This window comes from Camelus dromedarius, chromosome 29, assembly GCF_036321535.1.
Source record: "Camelus dromedarius isolate mCamDro1 chromosome 29, mCamDro1.pat, whole genome shotgun sequence".
In the NCBI taxonomy this organism is placed as follows: Eukaryota; Metazoa; Chordata; class Mammalia; order Artiodactyla; family Camelidae; genus Camelus; species Camelus dromedarius.
The window spans coordinates 16238919-16259911 of record NC_087464.1 but is presented as its reverse complement, the minus strand read 5'-3'; the positions used below and the strand labels follow the sequence as shown (position 1 = coordinate 16259911).

General features: G+C 39.3%; 2 protein-coding genes across 3 annotated transcripts in view; one reads left to right on the top strand and one right to left on the bottom strand.

Moving 5' to 3' along the window:
- WDR93 (WD repeat domain 93) overlaps positions 1-12496 on the bottom strand; it is a 41147-nt gene extending 28651 nt beyond the window's left edge. The window contains exons 1-4 of the mRNA XM_010986746.3: positions 12455-12496; positions 5317-5651; positions 4484-4676; positions 2594-2658 (exon numbers count right to left, since the gene is read on the bottom strand). Of these exons, the coding sequence (XP_010985048.2) occupies positions 2594-2658; positions 4484-4676; positions 5317-5643 (585 nt within the window). The 5' untranslated portion in view covers positions 5644-5651; positions 12455-12496. The remainder of the gene's footprint in view (positions 1-2593; positions 2659-4483; positions 4677-5316; positions 5652-12454) is intronic.
- Positions 12497-12557: 61 nt separating this feature from the next.
- Positions 12558-19016, top strand: PEX11A (peroxisomal biogenesis factor 11 alpha). Of its 2 annotated transcripts, XM_031440560.2 has the most exons (4): positions 12570-12701; positions 13206-13289; positions 14890-15005; positions 16931-19016. In XM_031440560.2, exons 3-4 carry the CDS (start codon positions 14909-14911, stop codon positions 17500-17502), a joined length of 669 nt encoding a protein of 222 aa, XP_031296420.1. In that variant the 5' UTR covers positions 12570-12701; positions 13206-13289; positions 14890-14908; the 3' UTR covers positions 17503-19016. The 2 variants fall into 2 exon arrangements, with proteins under 2 accessions (XP_010985045.1, XP_031296420.1); XM_010986743.3 differs by lacking the exon at positions 13206-13289 and having other exon boundaries at positions 12558-12701.
- The last annotated feature ends 1977 nt before the right edge of the window (positions 19017-20993 follow it).

Genomic DNA, 20993 nt, shown 5'->3' with positions numbered 1-20993 from the left:
CACTTGGTAAGGTCAGTCTTTTTAATTTGAGGTCTTCTAATACATGTGCAGTGATAGCTCATGATTTTAATTTCCCTAATGACTAATGATGGTGAACATATTACCTTCTATATAAATTCTTTGGTGAGCTGTTCTTTTTTCCCTGAGAATTTTGCTCATTTAAAAAAAATTGGGTTTTCTTATTTTTGAGTTTTGAGTTATAAGAGCTCTCTGTATCTCCTGGATACAAGTCCTTTATCAGATTTGTGATTTGTAATTATTTGTTCCCAGTCTGTGGCTTGCATCTTCATTCTTTTAACAGTGTCTTTTGCAGAACATAAGTTTTTAATTTTGATGAATTCCAATTTTTTCAATTTTTCTTATATGGATTGTGGTTTTGGTGTTGTAGTTAAAAAATCTTTGCCTAACCCAAGGTTACAAAGACTTCCTCCTATGTTTTCTTCTAGAATTTTCATAGTTTTAGATTTTTCATATAGACATATGATCCATTTTTTTAATCTTTTTTTTGTTGTTGGGGGGTAAGTAACTAGGTTTACTTATTATTTTCTTTTTATTTAACAGAGGTACTGGGGATCAAACCCATGACCTCATGCATGCTAAACCTGTGCTTTATCACTGAGCTAAACCCTTCCCCCCATATGATCCACTTTGAGTTAATTTTTGCATAAGGCGTGAGAAATGAGAAATTTCTAATTTCAGTGTAGTCCAGTTTTCGTTTTTGTCTTTTATGGTTAGTGCTTTTTACATTCTAAGAAATCTTTACCTGCCTCAGGTTGCAAAAATATTTTCCTGAGTTTTCTTCAAGAAGAATAATGTTCCTAGCCTTTATATTTAGGTCTATAATCCACCTCAAATTAATTTTTAAAAATGGTGTGAGGTAGAGTTGAGGTTCATTCCCCCACCCCATTTGTTTATCCAGCATTCCAATATCATTTGTTGAAAATACTTTTTTTTCCCTGCTGAACTGCTTTGGTGCCCATCAATAACATTTTTTTTTTTTACAAAACAAACTTCAATTAAAAATGTACTCTGAGCAATAACTTCCCCTTTTTGGATTCATTAACTCAAAAAAACACTTTCTAAGAATCTATAGTATGCAAGCAGTGTACTAGGAACAAGAAATACACAGGTGAGTAAGACATGTCCCCTGCCCTTGACGAACTTATACCTAGGAGAAGCAGCAGTCATATAAACAAGTACGGAGGATGGAGAAAATACTGTGATAGATAATCTGTCCTGCTGGTCAACAGGCACATGAAAAGATGCTCAATGTTGGTAATTATTGAGAAATGCAAATCAAAACTACAATGAGGTTATCACCTCACACCAGTCAGGATGGCCATCATTAAAAGGTCTACAAATAATAAATGCTGGAGAGGGTGTGGAGAAAAAGAAACCCTCCTGCACTGTTGGTGGGAATATAAATTGGTGCAACCACTATGGAGGACAATATGGAAGTTCCTTGAAAAACTAAAAATAGATTTACTATATGGTCTAGCAATCCCACTCCTGGGCATATACCCAGAGAAAACTATAATTCAAAAAGACACATGCACCCCAATGTTCATAGAAGCACTATTTACAATAGCCAAGACATGGATGGATCTAGAGATTATCAATATTGAGTGAAGAAAGTCAGGTAGAGAAAGATAAATGTCACATGATATCACTTATATGTGGAACCTTAAAAAAGATACAAATTCTATTTACAAACCAAAAACAAACTCACAGACATAGCAAACAAACTGGTTACTGAAGGGGAAAGGGTGGGGAGGGATAAGTTAGGGGTTGGGGATTAACAGACATGCTTTACTATAAATAAAACAGATAAACAACAAGGACCTACTGTATAGCACAGGGAACTATAATCAATTTCTTATAATAACACATAATGGAAAAGAATTTGAAAAGAAAAAATATATATGTATGTATTTATAAAAAACAAATAAAGCAGAGGTACCATAAGCCCTGAAAAGGAAAAGGAAAAGAAAAGAAAAGAAAGGGAAAGAAAAGAAAAGAAAAGAAAAGAAAAGAAAAGGAAAGGAAAGAAAGGGAAAGAAAAGAAAAGAAAAGATATTCTGTCCTATATGTTGGAGGCACAGAGGAGGGAGCGATCAACCCCTCTTGGGTGTATCAGGGAAAGTATCTCAGAGGAGGAGATATTTGAGGTGGTCTTGAAGAATGAGAGAAATTTAATAAGAGGCACATATAGTAAGTAGGGAGACAAGAACATTCTATGCAGAGGGAACAGCACGAGCAAGGGAACAGGATGTGAAGCAGCCTGGAGAATTTAGGGACTTGTAAGTAGTTATTAGATATGTTGGTTTGGTGCTCAATCTGGACTGGAGTTTCTCCGTGATTTTCTTCTTTTGACAACAGGGAATTTATTTATTCTCTAAATAAATCCAAGGCATTCAGCATGTACCCTCTGATGGTGGGGGATCTTTTAACTGGGTATTTTGGAAGAGAGTATTTTGGCCAGGGAGGGGTCTATTCCTTTCTACTCTAGGATGGCTGTCATTGCCTCCATGTTAAAAGTAAACTCAATTTGCTACAGCTTTTGCCCAGCTATAGATAAAAGAACAGAACTTACCACTTCATTGATGGCTTTGATGAGGAAAAGACTATCCTTATAAAAATAAAACAGTCTAACGATACCTGAAACAGAAAAATAAGTGAGAATGAAAGATAGAAAATTGAGCCAAAGAATTGGAATTTTATACTTGACGTCCTGAAATACAATCACAAGCTCATGCATTATTAGGCTTCCTTCCCGGCTCCTCCACTGCCCGTGAATACCTTGGTCTCGTTGCCTTCCTCTACCCTTCCCTTGAAATGTTCAAGTTACTCTTCCTCATGGGTCCTCTCTGCCTACTCTGGCCCTACCCTCTTCTTCCAGAAGCCTCTTGAAAGCACTTTGGCTACGCCAATCCACTCCTGGTTTCTCTCCACCTGTTTTAGCACATCGTCCCATACTGCTTTGCCCTGTTACCCAGCTGCTTCCTGTGAGTGTTTTTTTATTCATCTAGCAAGTTCACAGATTCTCTGAGAGAAAGGATCATACCTTACTCTTCTTTGTGCCTCATCCCTCAAGCCCTAACAAGCTCCTCATGCAGTTAATTTTGTTGATTGAATAAGTAATTCTGTCATTCTAATTCCCATTTAAACTAAGGGCTCCAGTATATGATCATCATCCACCACGACTTTTTATCTCTTTCTTTTGGTGCCTCCCAGGCACTCATAACCTGCCGCTACACCCGTCATACAGACCTTGTAAAGGCATCTGGCCCACTGTGTGTGAAAGTCTAACTCAGCCCAACAAACATTCACAGGATATCTGCTCTATGACTATGGATGTGCTACCAAGGCAGTCTGAACCCTCAAATTCATCACACTGGGAATCACACAGACATGAAACAAACTAAATGTAATGCAATGTGATAAATGCAATCCTATCTTTACACCAAACTCCTCCTGAGTATCAACATCCCCATTCCAGGTGCCTTGAAGGTCTGTGTGCTCAAGTGCAATTTTTCAGCTCACAGACCCCTGAAACCTCATTCTCCTATAACTGCTTATCAAGGAATGGCATCATCATCACCCCCATTATCTAAGGCAGAAAGGAGTCATTTTTCTTTACCTACCTCCCTACTCCTTGACCCCATACATATATTCCATCACTCACTGAGTTTTTCCATTATATTTTCCTTTTTATTTTTAGAGGCTTTTATTTTGAACTAATTTTAGGTTTATAGAAAAATTGCAAAAATAGTACAAAGAGTTCCCTTATATCCTCTTACCTCACTTCCCCCAGTGTTAACATCTTACATAACCATAATAAAATTTTCTTTTCACTTTAGCAGCCCCTGCCTTGGTTCAGACCCTCATAATTTCTCTCCTCAGTGAATGCACTAGCTCTTCTTGGTCTCTCTGCTTTACTTCTGACTTTTTCAAACTCCTACCAGGGTGCTCTTCCTAAAATGCCAAGTGGGTCAGGTCACTCTCCTGCAGACACAGTATCCTCTAGGACACTGTCCATAGTTCTCTATACTATAGTCCCCATGCCTGGCTCATCCTCAGGCTGAGGGAAGAAGCAAGCCCTGGTTTATATGAGCAGCAGGACTGCTGAGTAGCCGAAGGGTGTGGACTCTGGGGTCATGCTGCCTGCTTTGAATTCTGCCTGTGCCACTTACTTCTGCATTACCTCAAGTAAGTTATTTAACCTCCATGCCTCTTCTGAAAAACAGGAATAATAAACTGTATTTACCTCCTAGGGCTGTTGTGAGGGTTAAATGGGCCAACATATGTGAAATGTTAGAATGATGCCTGGCACAGCAGACTGTCCTGCAGATGTTAGTGAACAGTATGACCAGGGAGAATTCTCAGTGTCCGGCCCTGCCCACACCTGGAAAGGAGATTAAACTGAATGACAGTCTACAGCTTCCTGTAAATCAGGCTAAAAAGGAAGATGAAGAACAAGTACCCATTTCATCCACAGGAGCAATAAGTATTTCATTCCCCAAATCTGTGGCCCAGATGGAAGTCACATCAACCTTAAGTTTCTCCCAAACATATATTCTTTTAGCATTGTGCAGATTATAGATGGAGAATCCTTTCATTCCTCCAATAAACACATAGTCTTGAGAAACAGCCATACAATTTGGCATTTTGTTGAGCTGGGAAAAGAAAAACAAAGAAGAAAAAAGGAATGATTTTCAGTTATCACCATCTGCAAGTATTATGAGCTAACTCTTCAAAGAGGCATGCAGGCCCTTCCTAGATATAATATCATGCCCAAACATAGTGTCCATCTAAATACCTTGCCTAAGCATCAAGAAAGTCATAGCATTCTGCTTTTAGGGGAAAAGGGCCAGAGAAAACAAAGACGTTGAGAATAAAAGTTCATTCACAACACTCAGTGTGACCATGGGCCCTGTGATGAGTGGACCAGTGGCCCACTTTCCTGTACTGTATTCGTCTAAAACACTGTGGAAAGAGCTATAGCTGAGGCACTGGCAGATTCTCAACCACCAAGATTAATGCTTAATTAAGAGAGTGATTAATACATTCAGAAAGATTTTAAAATAACAAAATATAAAAGACCTCTTAAATAATCTTTAATTAACCAGAATGCCCATTTCCCTAGGCAAATTACTAGATCTATTTTAATCAACCTCAGCGTGCCTATAATCTTTCAAAAAATGCCCCTGTCTTATTGAATGAACGTTCCCAGTAGGAATTCCTTCCCAGGATCAGGTGCTTTCATTTATTAACACTCAGCTGAGAGACAAGGCCTCCTGGTCAGCTGCTCCATACCGTGCTTTCTATAAACGGAGAGTAGATGGTAGGCTGGATCCGGCTGAGCTCAGCTGTCCTCAACACGTCCCTCTCCTCAATAATTTCCCAAGAACGGTCAAACAGAAAGTTCACCAGCTTGTTGATCATTCGATAAGGCTGAGGTAGGGAATCCACCTCTTGCTCTGGATCACTGAAGACGCAATTGTCTTCATCATCCTTAGACCAGTCTTTCTCTGTTGGGGATGGCACTACCAGCATCCCCTTTTGGGTAAAAATGGGCAGCTTCATCTTATGGGCTCGATTTCCTTTGGGGGATGTCATCACAGAAGGTGGCGCTGAGAACATCTATGAAACTGAAAAGTTGATAAAGTTAGCAGTCAAGGTACTTTGAGAAAAAGAAGAAGTTATCAGAGGAAGTCAGTACATCCTCCTCCTTAGCAGAATAGCCTATGGAAACTATTTATTCTAGATATTGGCACCTTCCTTATTTACCACAGGATCGTTCACACATAACTAAGATATGCTCTTCATATTAATAAGGGTATCAGTGGAGACAGGTACTGACTATCACATCTTCCAGGCCAGCCCAAGATGATGTGCGCTATGATGGAAGGAAAGGAATTTGGCATCCTTGTTGCCTTTCTTCACCTGGCTGTCCTTCTGTCCCAGATAGAAGTCACCCTTTCTTCTACAACTTATGCCTTCTCCTGGCTCTTCTATCTCTGCAAATGGTTGTGCTCAGGCCGGCTGGGTAGGGAGCCATGACTTCTCTGCTTTCTTTTCCCTCACTTCCAATCAGATGCAGCTCAAGCACTTCCAATTCTTGCTGTCTTGTTTGTTCCTTCCTCTCTTCTCCCACTGGTGCCACTCGGGAGTTCTGCAGGCAGGGTGCCCGGAGCTTATGAGATTTTTCAAGGGCATACAGAAATGTCTGAGACTTGAAAAAAAAATCTTTGACTGAAAAAAACCCCACAAAATCAAAATAATGAAGTATTTACAAAAATATTTACAACTTATCAGCTCCACTCTGTATGGACACAATGTTTAAGTCTATAAGAAAAGGATGAGTAATTTGTACTTTACAAAACTCAGAACTGTACAAACTACAAAAAGGGTTTCAAATGTTACTTTTTTAAAAAAAGGCATTTAATGTGGAACACAGAGTACATTTGAAGATGCTTATTGCGTAGTGGAATAGGGCCTTGCACTGTCAGAGTACCATGGAAGTCTTATAAAGGCCCTGCTGCCATCAACTTTTCTCACCTGCACATTTGTGATGTTTCCAGTGCAAAGTGAGAGGAGACTATCTGAGTCTAAGTCTGGGAGAAAAGAACCACCTGAAATACTAAGTGGGAACAGTAACCTGAGTTCACGCAGGGCCAGGAATAATGCCTGTTTCCATTAGCGAGAATGGAAAACCTCATAATTCACAAACATTGGGTACAGTACTCAGAAGAGTCTAGCCAAGTAGTGGGAAAAATGAACCCTATAACAAATGCTGCTCTGGTATTGCCCATCAAATCTTAGGAGTCAGAAGATCAAACTTACTGAGTACCTTAACTACGTACCAGAACAAAGCTCAGGAACACTTACAGGAATACAAATATGAAACAGCCCCCTTATAACTGAGTTCCCTTACTGAGTTTATGATTAATCTTTTTATTCAAAATTTATTCCCTTGCTTGTCCCCTCTGACCTCAGTCCTGTGCTAACTGAACACTAATCAACCAAAATCAGATGACTAAGACTGCAGTTGCTGATAACATCGTAAAGGGACTAAAATTGCTGTTACAGATATCATCATTAAACATCAGGTTGTTTCTCCAGGGCAGGATGAGCTCACAGACCCCCGAGCCATGGACCATCCGGCCAGAGAATAATAAACCAGGGACATCCTCATTCCAGAAACCATGATTAAGAAATGTCACAAGACAATGATTAACCCGTTTCTTTGTTCTTCCTCTTTAAAACACCCCTAATTCAAAGACTCAGAGGGAGTGGATTTGAGATCTGTCTCCCACCCTCCTGCTTGGTGCCCTGCCAATAAACCCTTACTTTGCTGCTAACACCTGCTGTCAGAGTTCAGCTTTCTGTGCCTTAGGCACACAAGCCCTTGCTCAGTTACAAAAATATCTAGCATCTAATGAAGTTAAATTCACAATGTCTAGGATGCAATGAATAAAAATTAACTGGTATGCAGAGAGGCAAGAAAACACAAGCCATAATAAACAGAAAACTCAAACAATTGAAGCTGACTCATAAACGACACAGATATTAGAATTAGCAAACCAAATGGTTAGTTTATTCCACATGTTCAAAAACCAAGAGGAGTAACTTATGGTGAAAAAGAATATTAAAACGAATATGTGTAGGTTCATGTATGATTGAAGCATTGTGCTGTACACCAGAAACTGAAACAACATTGTAAACTGACTATATTTCAATTAAAAAAAAAATACACAAAAAAACCAAAAAGCAACCAACCACTAAGAGGAAATGCTGAATGTGTCAAGCAGAGATGCAGAATATATTAAAAAAAAAAAACCCAACAAACTTTTAGGGATGAAAACTACAATGTCTGAGATGAAAAATACACTAGATTAGATTATAACAAGAGTTCAGAGTAAAGCAAACTAGATGGGCCAAAGAGAAGATTAGTTAATTTGAAAACATAGCAATAGAAACAAAATGAAACAAAGAGGAAAAAAATTTGAAAAAAAAAAAAAATGAAGAGAGTGAGGTCTGGGATAACTTGAAATAGCCTAATATAAATGTGACTGAAATCCTCAGAGGAGGGAAGAGACCAAAAAAAAAGTTGTAGAAATAATGGACAAAAATTTTCAAATTCTGATGAAAACTATAAACCTACAGATTCAAAAAGAAAAATAAATCCTAAGCAAATTAAACATGAAGAAATCTATACCAAGGCACATCATGCTCAAACTGCTTAAAACTAGTGTTAAAGACAAAATGTGAAAAGCAACCAGGGAGAAAAAGCTATGCACAAGGGAACAAAGTAAAGGACAACAGATTTCCTGAAGGAAACAGCACGAATGAGAAGTAGTGAAGCAACATCTTAAAAGCACTGAGAAAAAAAATTGCCGATCAAGAATTCTAGGCTAAAAAACATACCTTGCAACAACTGAAGGGGAAATAAAGACTTTTTAGATGTACAAAAACTGAAAGAATTCAGCAGCAGCAGACCAGCATTACAAGAAATAATATTAAAGGCCTTCAGGCAGAGGGAAAACAGCATCAGAGAGAAATGTGAATTTACACAAAGGAATGAAAAGCACTGGATGATAGCTATGTAGCTAAATAATAAAGACTCATTATCTGCATCTCTTTAAAAGATAGTTAAAATGTTTGAACAAAAAATAATAATGTAGTGTGGGGTTAATAACATATGTAGAGAAAAATATGTAATAATAATAGTACAAAAGCTAGGAGGGGAGAAATGGAAGTATGCCAATATCCCTTGAAGGTAGGCTATGGTAAGTTAAAGATGCATACTATAAACCCTAAAGCAACCACTAAAGTAATAAAACAAAGAATTATAGCTAATAAGCCAACGAAGGAGAAAAAAATGGAGTAATAAAAATAATTTTAAAACGTCAAAAAGAGAGAAAAGGGCAAAAAACAGATGAGACAAGTAAAATAAATAGCAAACCTAACCATATCAATAATCATATCAAATGTAAATAGTCTAAAGTCTCCAATCAAAAAATAGAAATTGTCAGATAAAAGAGAAAGACAGAAAACATTGCCTACAAAAATTCCACTTTAAATATAAAGATACATATAGATTAAAACTGCAAGAGTAGAAATAGATTTACCAGGCTAACACTAATGAAAAGAAAGCTAAAGTGGCTATATTAAAATCACATATAGTACATTTCAAAGCAAAGAATATTACTTGGGATAAAGAGGTTTTTTTTATAATAATAAAGGAGTCAGTTCATCAAGAAGACATAACAATCCTAAATGTTTATAAACCTAATAACAGAACTTCAAAATACATGAAGCAAAGCTGGTAGAATATCAATGAGAAATAGACAAATCCACAATTATAGTCAAAGATTTCAAAACCCTCTCTCAATAATTTACAGAACATGTAGACAGAAAAATCAGCGAGGATACAGAAAACTTGAACACTATTAACAAATTTGATCTGACTGACAGTTGTAGATCACTCTACCCAACAGCAGGATACAATTCTTTTTTAAGTACATTTGAAATATTTATCAAGACAAATGATATTCTGGGCCATAAACCGAGTCTTAATACATTTATAAGTATTCAAGTCGTAAAAATTATGTTCTCTGATCACACAGAATTGTTTTAGAAATCAATAACAGGAAGCTATTTAGAAACATACAAAACCTCAAAATGTTAGGAAATATTTCTCCCTTTTTTGAAGTATAGTCAGTTTACAATGTTGTGTCAATTTCTGGTATACAGCATAATGTTTCAGTCATACATATACATACATATATTCCTTTTCATATTTTTTTCATTATAAGTTACTACAAGATAATGAATGTAGTTCCCTGTGCTATACAGTATAAACTTGTTGTTTATAGGAAATATTTCTTAATAACTCATCAATCATTACTACATAACTATTATAATGGCTCAAGTTTTTAAAAATACTGACATATGAAACACTTTCAAAATGAAACTTACGCTCTTCAAAAGACATTAAAGAGAATACATAGTAGTCCAGAAAGCCTGCGAGACAATATTGGGAGGTCATATATATGATAAAGTGCTTGGGCCTGGAATATTTTGAAAATTGTTAAAACTCAGTAATAAGAAAATGACCCAACTTTTTAAAAATGGGCAAAAGATTTGCACTGACACCTAACCAAAGAAGATATACAGATGACAAGTAGGCACATGAAAAGATATTCAACGTTAGTCATTAGTCAAGTGCAAATTAAAATTACAATGAGATACCACTTCCCATGTGTTAGAATGCCTGAAGTTAGAAAGACAGATCACACCAAATGTTGTTGAGGATGAGGAGAAACTGCAACTCTCCCAGCTGCTGTTGGGAAAGTAAAATAGTACATTTTGGAAAACAGTTTAGCAATTTCTTGAAAAGTTAAACATGCACTTACCACAATATCTAGTCATTTTACTCCTAGGTGTGAACTGAAAACATTATGTCCATACATAGACTTGTAAAGGAACATTCAATACAGCTTTACTTGGAGTTCACAGCTCCAAACTGGAAATAACCCAAATGCTAATCAACAAGAACAGATAAACTCCCACTCATTCATATCTTATAGTCAGTGGGAACACAAAATAGTAGAGCCACTTTGGAAAATAATTTAGTAGTTTCTCACAAATTTGAACATACATTTAACATGATTCAGCAATCCCATTCCTACATATTTATCCAAGAAAAATTAAACCTTATGTTTCATATGAAAATCTATACTTAATATTTATAGTAGCTGAATTTATAATTGCCTCAAACTGGAAACAACACAAATGTGCTTCAGTGGATGAAGAAATAATAAACTATGGTATATCCATGCAATGCAATACCACTCAGCAATAAAAAATTACAAATTATTGATATACACAATGTGGATGAAACTCAAATGTTATTATGCTAGTGAAAGAAATCAGATAGAAAAGCTACATACCATATAATTCAATTTACGGTACTGTGGAAAAGGCAGAATTATAGCTATAGAACACAGACTATTTAAATCTGTGTTTAGAAGCACCCTGTGTTCACCTCTTATCATCTAATATATCACTGTGTTGTACTTTTCTGTTTACTTGTTTCTCTCATTTGTCTATTTCCCTGGGCTAGAGCTTAGCACAGAGGTTGGTACAGTGCTGACACTTAACAAATTCGTGTTGCTTGCAGTATTGCCCTGCTCTGGGACATGAACTTAGAGAATACTTCTGGCTTTCTTACAGGGACTTCCCTCTGCAAAAGATGAGAAATTCATGGGATCAAGAGAATATACCCACTCAAAGCTTAGACTTCCTGCCTTCTGGATCTAGACTATGTTCAGGGTAATTGTACCCTTGTAATTTATAGCCCTAAAGATGCCAGTGCCTACATGCACCTTTCTTGCTTTTCTCCTGAGGGCAGACCCAGCTGCTAACCCAGCTGCACCCCTAGACCTGAACGGTGGACAGGGCATGGCTGTTTGCAGGGTAACGGGCAGAACTTGGATGTGGCTTGGAGTAGCCACACACTGCAGACAAGGCCCTCTCAGTGATATAGTGGGAGCCAGAAGTGGTGTGTAAAGAGTTGGGAAAGGACTGGAGATCAGGTCTCCTCACAGTACATATTCCAGCTGTGTTTCCAGGTATTCCACGGTGCCCAAGAATCCTGAATGTGAAACCAGACTTCCAGATCATTATGATGGTATATTTGTCAAGGCAGGAGAAAAGAACATAGCTCATTCAATAATTTGTTACCTTGATTTAAAACTTTAAATATTTAACTATATGGTTTGTGGATCTCTATTTGAACTTTTACCGTCGGCCTGCAAATATCAGGGGGCAGGCCTGACCAAGGGAGTAAAGATTACAAAAACAGATGACCCTACTTTGTGACTATAGGGCGCTCATTTTATCAAATTACTGCTATGGAATGAGTGGCACTTCATATCTTCAAACCCCACAAAACAAACGACAGTGGTGCAATTTCATTGTAATCTCTTTTGGTCCCCACTTTGTTTATGTACCCTTTTAGAATTTCAAGTAGCAATCTTCTTTCAGTGTTCAATAATCCTAACAGAAAATTTTCTCACTTTACCCAGCTCTAATGTTTGAAATACACTCCATGAATTGGCTTATTTCTGCTCTAACAGCTCCCCAGACCTGGAGCTGGTGTTGCTCAAGGAAAACGGAGGCACGGAGTTGGGAAATGATGAGGCCCCTAAATCCCCAAGCAAAAGCTCAGGGGAATCTCCATTTGGGAATCTCCACTTGGGATTCCGCCTGGGGTTTCCTGGGTACTCGGGATCTGCTGGGAGGTATGGGGCGTTCTGCAGACCCCTGAGGCTGGGGAGAAAGGCCCCCTCAGATCCCTCTCTAGGAGATCCTAGAGGTAGAGGGGAGTCCTGGGACACGTGGTAATCGGCGGCACCCGAAGGCAAAAGCCGGGGGTTTCGCTCACCTGGGCCAGCAGTTTGGCGTCGCCTTAGTAACTACAACTTCCGGCCCCAACCGGAAGCCCGCGAAGTCGCTCCTCCAAAAGTGTGCCCGCCCCCACGGGGGCGGGCCGAGACCCACCCTCCCCTGGGGACCTGGCAGTGCCCCTGAGGACCTGCGACCTATCCCAGTGCGACGTGGCCTTGGGCGGGCGCCATGGACGCCTTCATCCGCTTCACCAACCAGACTCAGGGCCGGGACCGACTCTTCAGGTGAGTCAGGTGCCCGCGGCCTCCACCCCTTCGCCGTCCCTCGACCCTCCGGGTACACGGTTCCCTGTTCTCCGACACCCAGAGAAGGAGGTAGTAGCCCAGTGCAAGGAAGCAGGAAGAACGCTGCTGGCTCCTGGAGGAGGGTTGGTACTGGAGCCCCTCCTCAAGCTAAATTCAATGAGGCTGGGCCGAACGAACCGCGTCCTGTCCCATCCGGTCCCGAGCCTCGTGCACCAAAGCCAAGGTGCCTGGCACCCCAAATCCTCTGGCCGCTAGCTGTGTTAAAACATCCGGCGAACCCCCCTCTCCTAAGCTGAGGAAGACTGGGTTTTCTCCGCTCGACATTCTTCGAAGAATTATTTAAGAGAATCTGGGTTGACATTTCTATCTAGGGAAACCAACTACTGGTTGTAGCTTCAAAGACTCCATGAAATACTTAGGGAGTGACAGAAATTGTATTTACCTTCCAATGGACAATTCCATTGTTCTGTCTACTTCATTTAGATAACCGCATGTGAAAAAGTATTGTGAACTGTAAGATACAGTACAGTGTGGAGAGCTTCAGAAAGAACTGACTGCACCTCTAAGGTACACGCTGTGCTACTGAAGATATTAAACAGAGATTGAGATTTTAATAGTAATTCATAATGTTTCTTTTAGAAATTTGGTTGAGTCTTGCTCAATAATAAAAAAAAATTAGTTATAGTTGCCGTTTTAACAGCATTTCTTTCTCTTTTGGATGTATAAGTGCTAATTCACACAGACCAATAGTAGCGCCAATAATTATGAGACTTTTGGAAGCTGACTTTATGCCAGAAATTGTAGGCAGTTTGTTACAGCTATTAACCCATTTAACCCTCATCACAATCCTGTGAGGTTAAGTACTCTAAATCGTCCCCATTTCATAGAAATGGGGAAACTGAAGCACAAAGAGATTAATAATTGGCTGAGCTGAGAGATTTAAAACCACAGTTGAGTCCAGGACCCACCTCTTTACTACCAAGCCATGCTACTTTTCTAATTAATTTGATAGGTTTTCAGAATAGTTGTATTATATACAAGCTTCATTAAAATAGAATTAAAATGTACCCGGCAAGGCTTATCAGTGAGGTTGGTTAGTAAATAATTGTTTAGAATACCCTATTCAGCAAGATCTGATATCTCTGGTATTTATTTCCCAACCCTTTTGGTGATCTAGAGCTTCTGTAAATAGACTGCAATTCATGAAATAGTGCCTTGTTTTTAGACACATTTCTGTTATTAGACCAAATTGAGAAAGGGGGATTCATTGATGTGACCAGCTTGAGCCCTCTAGCCAGGAAGTATACTTCAAAAGAGAGAGAGATTGTTTCTTTTTACTTCATCCGCAGTAACAAGTTCACCATTTTGGAAAACATGCCACTTTTTTATTGAGAATAATATTTATGACATAAAGGGATTTCAGTGTAGTTACAGGACAGTGGGAAACAGGCACCTACCTGCTTTACTAGACTTCCAAATGCATTTAGATGTTTGATTATGTGAGATAAGAGTTTTCATTTGTTATGTTTCTGTTGGTAAGACATTGTTATTTGTATTCATGACAATAATCACTGTATTGAGTATTGAGTATTATTAAACAGGAGTCTGTGTTTTATATAAAATACCAGTTAGTTTTGAAAGACAAATCTGTACTTATTTATGTATTGGTGTGTATTTGGTCCTCTTATAAAAAATTAAGCGATATTCAAACTGTGGACTTTTCATTTGGTTGTGGTTTGAGTATGTGTCCTGTCACGTAAGTAGCTGGTAAAAAAATTCCCTATTAGAAATCTGGAAATCTTTTAGAAATTTACACTGCAGTAAATAAAGAGTATATGTATTTGCAGACTTAAATGAGGTGGACTTTTGTACAGTTTACTGCTTTGACTATATCCATTTCTCTGTGCCAGCAAAAGGCTTTTTGAGGGACTATTCACTGTATTATTGCAGAGTTCTCTTTCATTACCTTTGTGTCGCATTTCCATCACATGTTCTACCCTTTGACCCTATGGAGTGACCTTTGCAGAATTTTGCTCTTGTAAGAGCTGCTACATGAGAAATTGTCTTGGAAACCTTGCCTTTAGCAAAACATGTTTCTCCTTCCTTTACTTCATGAATCAAATTTTATTTGGTTTATAAATCATTCTCATTTTTTTTTGCATTTCAGAGCCACTCAGTACTCATGCATGTTGCTTAGATATTTGTTAGAGCCTAAAGCTGACAAAGAGAAGGTGGTAATGAAGCTCAAGAAACTGGAGTCCAGTGTGAGCACTGGCCGTAAATGTAAGTACCCTGTCCCCTGAGGGACAGTGGCTCCTGGTTTAGAATCCTCAGACCCTGTAATTCACAAAATATTTCCTAGATCATTAATTTTTAGTCAATCAAGTTTATTGATAAAGTTCACCAGTAAGGCTGCCATTATGGAACAAGAAGCCAAAAAGGTTGAACGTTCTGCTGCAGACCATTCACAAACACTCTCCTATGTTCTCATTTGGTGCCATACCATATCTTTCTGCTGAATCATAACCAGTGGGACATATAATATATTAGTTCACCTTTAGTTCTTAGAATCAAAAAATGTTCTGACAATCCCTGACATGAATTTCTGGCTTTTGGTAGCCCTTTGTATTCTCTAGAAGAACAGACTAGCTATATCCTGGACCCCCTGCCTTTTTTCCCTTCCCTTGAGGATTGCTCAAACAAAATGAAAGGATACATTTTCTTAAATTATTTGTGGAGTTGTTTCATGTTAAAGGCAAAAAGTGGTTTGTGTTGTGTTCTCATTTAATTCATTTTAACAATATAGCATACCGGGAAATCTCATACTTCTAATAGCAGTTGCATGTCCAACTCCTGGTTGTTTGATGAGAACCAGAGGCTGCTGTAGTAGATGAACACAGGCATGGTAATGGAATGTAGACATCAGATGTTGATCAGTTATTTTTGAGCACCTACTTCATACAGATGTAGTGCTGAGCTTTATGGGAGGACTAAGATCACATGATATAAATAGTGATATAGGATTTAGTGCCAAATATGTTTGTTGGGGTAGAGGGAAAAAAAGGTGTTTTGAGGAGATGGAACTTGAGGTGTGGCTAGAGAGAGACAGAAGGAGAACATTCTTGAAGGGTGGTTCCTTCTAGTGAAGGCTTAAAACTGTTATGAACAAACCATTGTATTGGAGGATCAATGAGGAAACAACTTTGATGAAGACTTGTCACGCAGAGGGATGGGAAGGGTGGAGTGAGCTTTTTGGTTGGCTTGGAAGAGCAAGATTAGAAGTTTTCAGATTCTTTAGAATGTTGGAGCTCAAAGGTCCTTCAGAGGTCACTAGTCTCTGAAGTCCAGAAAGGACTTACCCAAGGTCACTCAGCCAGTTAGTGTAAGAGCCAGAACTGGAAGCCAGGATTATTCATTACACATTTTGTTTTGTGTTATTTTTGATAAAATAATACCAAACATTCTTCTGAGATTTTAAGCTTCCTGAGGATAGCTACTTCTGAGCATTTGCTGAGTCTTAAGATATAGTCTTTCTTTTGTACTTATTTTGTATCCTCTATGATGTTTAGGACTATAACTTATTCTGAATAGGTGCTCAGTAAGTATTTGTTGATTGATGCATCCTTGATTAATTGAATTACACACTCAGATAAGGACATACCCTTGCAGTGGTTGATTTAATTCAACTAGGACTCACATATGACAATATTATTAGCTGTCTTGTCCACTGAATCCTACCATCTCTCCTTTGTCTTCTCAACAGTAGGGAGCCAAAGGGGGTTTGGACCAGAGAAATTGCAAAATGATAACAGTATTTTTTTAAGCAATCATTTATCTGGAAAGTAAATCAAATGTAAGGTATCAGACTCTCCAAAAGAATGTAGCATCTAATATTCAAATGTAATGATTTGAATCATTACACTCATGACTGATCTTGCTTAAAGTATGTTGTAAGTAATTGCTAATGTAGTCACTGGAATGGAGGTAATAATTTTACAGAGTCACTGTCTTTTTTGCCTTCCAGGATCATTTTAGGTGTCCTTAACACACTGTAAAGTCCTTCTTTCCTGAGCAAGACTGAGCCTCAAATGATGGTCAGTTACTAAAATACCAGTGCTGACCTCTCACCCTGATACAGGCATTCTGCTTATAAAATCCTATTCCATACTAATTAAATAACTGTTAACTGTTGTGGGTTCTTCTTGCAGGGTTCAGACTAGGCAACGTGGTGCATGCTATACAGGCGACTCAGCAGAGCATTCATGCCACTGACCCGGTGCCCCGCTTGTGCCTAACGTTAGCCAGCCTGAACCGTGTGATTTATTTCATCTGTGACACCATCCTCTTCGTGAGGAGCATAGGGCTCGCCTCTGGCATTAACAAAGAGAAATGGCGAACATGGGCTGCCCGCCATTACTACTATTCTGTCCTGCTGAGCCTTGTCAGGGATCTGTATGAAATCTCCCTGCAGATGGAGCAGGTTGCACATGACAGGGCAAAGAGGGAGAAGTCACCATCCCGGGAGCCTCTTGGGTATAGCGTGGCTGATGAGGAGACAGAATGGCTCCAGTCCTTTCTCCTTCTCTTATTCCGATCTCTGAAGAAGCATCCTCCCTTGCTCCTGGACACAGTGAAGAACATCTGTGATATCCTGAACCCTTTGGACCAGCTGGGGATCTGTAAGTCTAATCCTGGCATCATAGGCCTTGGAGGCCTCGTGTCCTCTATAGCAGGCATCATCACTGTGGCATATCCTCAGATGAAGCTGAAGACCCACTGACGTGGTTTCAGGCTAAAGACGAGTTCTTGCTTTTAAGGACAACCTGTTAGTGGAATGGACATTTGCATTAGGCACAACTATGCCATACTGTACTTAAGGAGTTATCCACGTGAGTGTTTAGTGACCTGTGATGTGAACAGAGGTGGGATCAAGAATGGTGGAGGGGGGAGCATGAAGATTTGTTTTTCTCAAGTGCTGGAGTCACTTCTGAATTTCTGAGTATTTTTCCTTCATCTAACATTTATTGAGCATTTCTTATGTGCATAGAGGAACTTAGTATTTGCTCAATGAATAAAAATGGAAAGAGAAAAATTGAAAAAGATCCAAACTAACAAGTGAACACTAGTATGCAGTGACTTTTGGGCCATGTGCCTGACTAGTTTTGCACAACTACAGTAGGTCTGATGCACAGCCCTCTCTCAGATTTAGTAGAGGCCCCTTATTCTCTGACCAGTTTCCCACCCCCCAACCCCCACTTCCTCTACAGAAGCCAATGCCAGGATGAAGGCGAGCCGGACTTAATTGTTGGCTTTTACATCACTGTCCTTCCTCTGTCCAGAAGTAAAATTAGAAACACATCTGACACCTTCATGATATAAATTATGTCTTTAGATTATGCAGTGAGGAAACAAAAAGTCAAAAGCAGACAGAAAGGACCTGAGGTAAAAATAACTTGGAAATTCATAATTGGTGCCTGTGAGTTAGCCTGTGACAGGTGAGGAGACTGAGCTTAAAACTGAGGACCGAACCTCATTTCTCTGACTCCCATCCAGTGCTCTTTCCATGATATTTCACTGCCTTCCTGATTGAGTGGAAGTGTGAGACTCTCCAGGATCCTGTGCAAAAAGCTGTTTAGAACCTGTGTTGGTCAGTGGTTTATATTTTATAAAAGTTAAAACTATCTAGACTTATCAGCTGGATCGTTTTATTTAAAGCCATATAACAGTTTGGGCACTTCCCAAGAAACTTCATGAATACTATGCATGTAGGAGGGTCTTAGTGTTCTATGGTAAATCAGACTTGGTATTTGTAGAGTGGTTGGGGGAGGTGGGAAAGAGCAGGAAGGGGCTAGTGAAAAGGACACTAGAATACTGAGTCCATGCCGCTTGCTCATGTTCCTGCTTCCTATCTGGCGTATTGGGTCTTATTTGTGATTATAGATCCTCTTAACATGAAGCAAGTGAGGCAGAGAAATGGGATGCCATCAGGTAAGAGGTCAGTGTCAGTCCTGCTCATTAAGCCATCTCATTTATCTGAATGGAAGTGAGAAAAGAAGTGTGCACTAAATAAATTTCCCATAAATGTGATGGAGATTCTTAAAAAGCAGACTCTGGTCCTTGGCTGTCTATTTTTAAAGTGACCAATCAAGATAAGGGATTTGAGAAAGAACATTTTGGGAATTTTAAGAAAAATGAAAGCTGCTAAATCAGGGCAAATAAAAATGTAACTTTTTTACTTTGTCCAGATCTTCTACTGTAATAAATTAATTATGTCTAATAAATTTGTAGACAAAATTGACTCATATATCTGTGAATGTGTTCTGGGAATGGAGAAGAGTTAAAATAGGGCGATCCAAAGATAATCTTAATCAGTCTGCGTAGTTGGTAGGGTGAGTTTTGGTAAAATGAGCCCTCGCCTGGAAGGTCTGAGCTGAGGAGGAGAGTGAGGAAAGCTTTAGATGTAGAATGTCTGGGATGAAAAACCTCTAAGATGATCTCATCCAGACTGCTACGTGCGAGAGGGTCCTCTGTATCTTCTGTGTTGGTGGTGTTTTCGATTCTTCTGAAGAAGTTGGCCTTGAATCTGCGAAGGCATGTTAGAGAGGTGTCCATCTGGGGACTTTTGTCATCTGCAAGTTAGGGTGGGTGGTAGAGAGCTTGGGAAATGCCACCTCTGCTAGAATTTGTGAAAACCTTAATGGTGCCCTGGTACCTCCTTCCCTGTGCTTCTTTCTCCTCTCTAACCCTCCCCACCTCCAAGCCTCCACATTCATTCATGAGGGACTCTAAAAACCAAAGACATTTCTAATAGGTGTACAGGATGGCACATTGGCAACTGAACATTGTTGCCTGAGAATTTATTTATGCAACAATGAATGTCTGAGTGCAGTTCTTAGATTGGGGATCCATTTGTGCATAAGATAAGGTCCCTGCACCCATGTGGTAGTGGGGTGGAGGGAGTGGGTGCATGCAGAGATGGGAAGAAAAGATGACTGTGTCCTTCAAGCTGCTGCTGGAAAACAGACTCTTCCCAAGGGGATTTTCTTAGACCCTTTCACCACTTCTTACCTCTCACCCACATTCTGGACTCCCAGCTGAAGCGGCCAAAGAACCAGCTTTGTCAGCAGAGCTCTCGGGCACAGAGCCCTCTACTCCGTCTGGCCCAAAGCCACTACTTCAGAGGCTTAAAACTGCCCTTTGGCCCAGGTTCCTTTCCCAACACAGCCTCATAGATAACTTGTCCTGTATCTTGAAACGAGGTGACCAATCAAGAAAGGGATTTGAGGGCAGAGGCCACTTCTTTAGATACTTCCCCTCCTCTTCATTACTGTCTTACATTTTAAAAGCCCAGGTTGGATCAATAAGTATTAAAGGTATCACATATTTATTAGTCCTTTGGGGGACTCTGCCTGACTCTCTCCTCCCTTTCCTTCTCATTTCCTGCTTTATCATCTCTCAGGTACAGAATTGATTACAAAGGATCTGTCACAAATCAACATTTCTTCCCACCCGCTTCCTTTCTCCTGCTGCCCACAGTATACAACTTAGCAGAGAGTCAACAATAGATATGATTCTACCAAAAATAAGGAAATTAACTTTTGTCCTATTACCTGTTTTAATTAAAAGGCTCTTCTTAGACAATCTGAAATCTATGACTTACACCATGGTCCTCCAGCATCTTTGAAGCCAAGAATTAGAACTTGGGTTCCTGCCTGATTCATTGCTAAGGAAGGGATAAGAAATGATAGTTCTTGGTTGTCTGGAGGCTGTTGATCTGCAACAGACTCTTGGTCAACATTGTCACTTTTTCATACTGGACAAAATCCAGTTGGTTCTCCCACTGCATATTCTGGTGGCATCTAAGACCAGGTAGAGTTCAGTAAACTTTCTTGAAATCTAGGATTTACAGAGGTTGACATTGCTCCTTCAAAGGCTAGATTGTCAAGGAGTCAGCCCCAGCTCTGGATCTCTTCTTCACTGAAAGCAATTTATCTTCATAATCAAAGACTAGTACATTTAGGTGAACTCTGTTCCTGTGTGGGTTTAAATCTTAACTGTTCAAAATTCCTTCTTGATAGTAAGAAAAAATAGGGATGAGGGAAATGGGTTGAAAATGGTCCCACAGTGTCCTCTGTGGAAAAGGAGCCAAAGATTATAAAACTTTACAGAGCTTATGAGTTTAACGATATATATATCCCAACACCTTTCTAGAAAACAGTTTTTTGAGAACTGGGGGCCAGAAATGTGTTACAGAACAGATGTTTCATGACT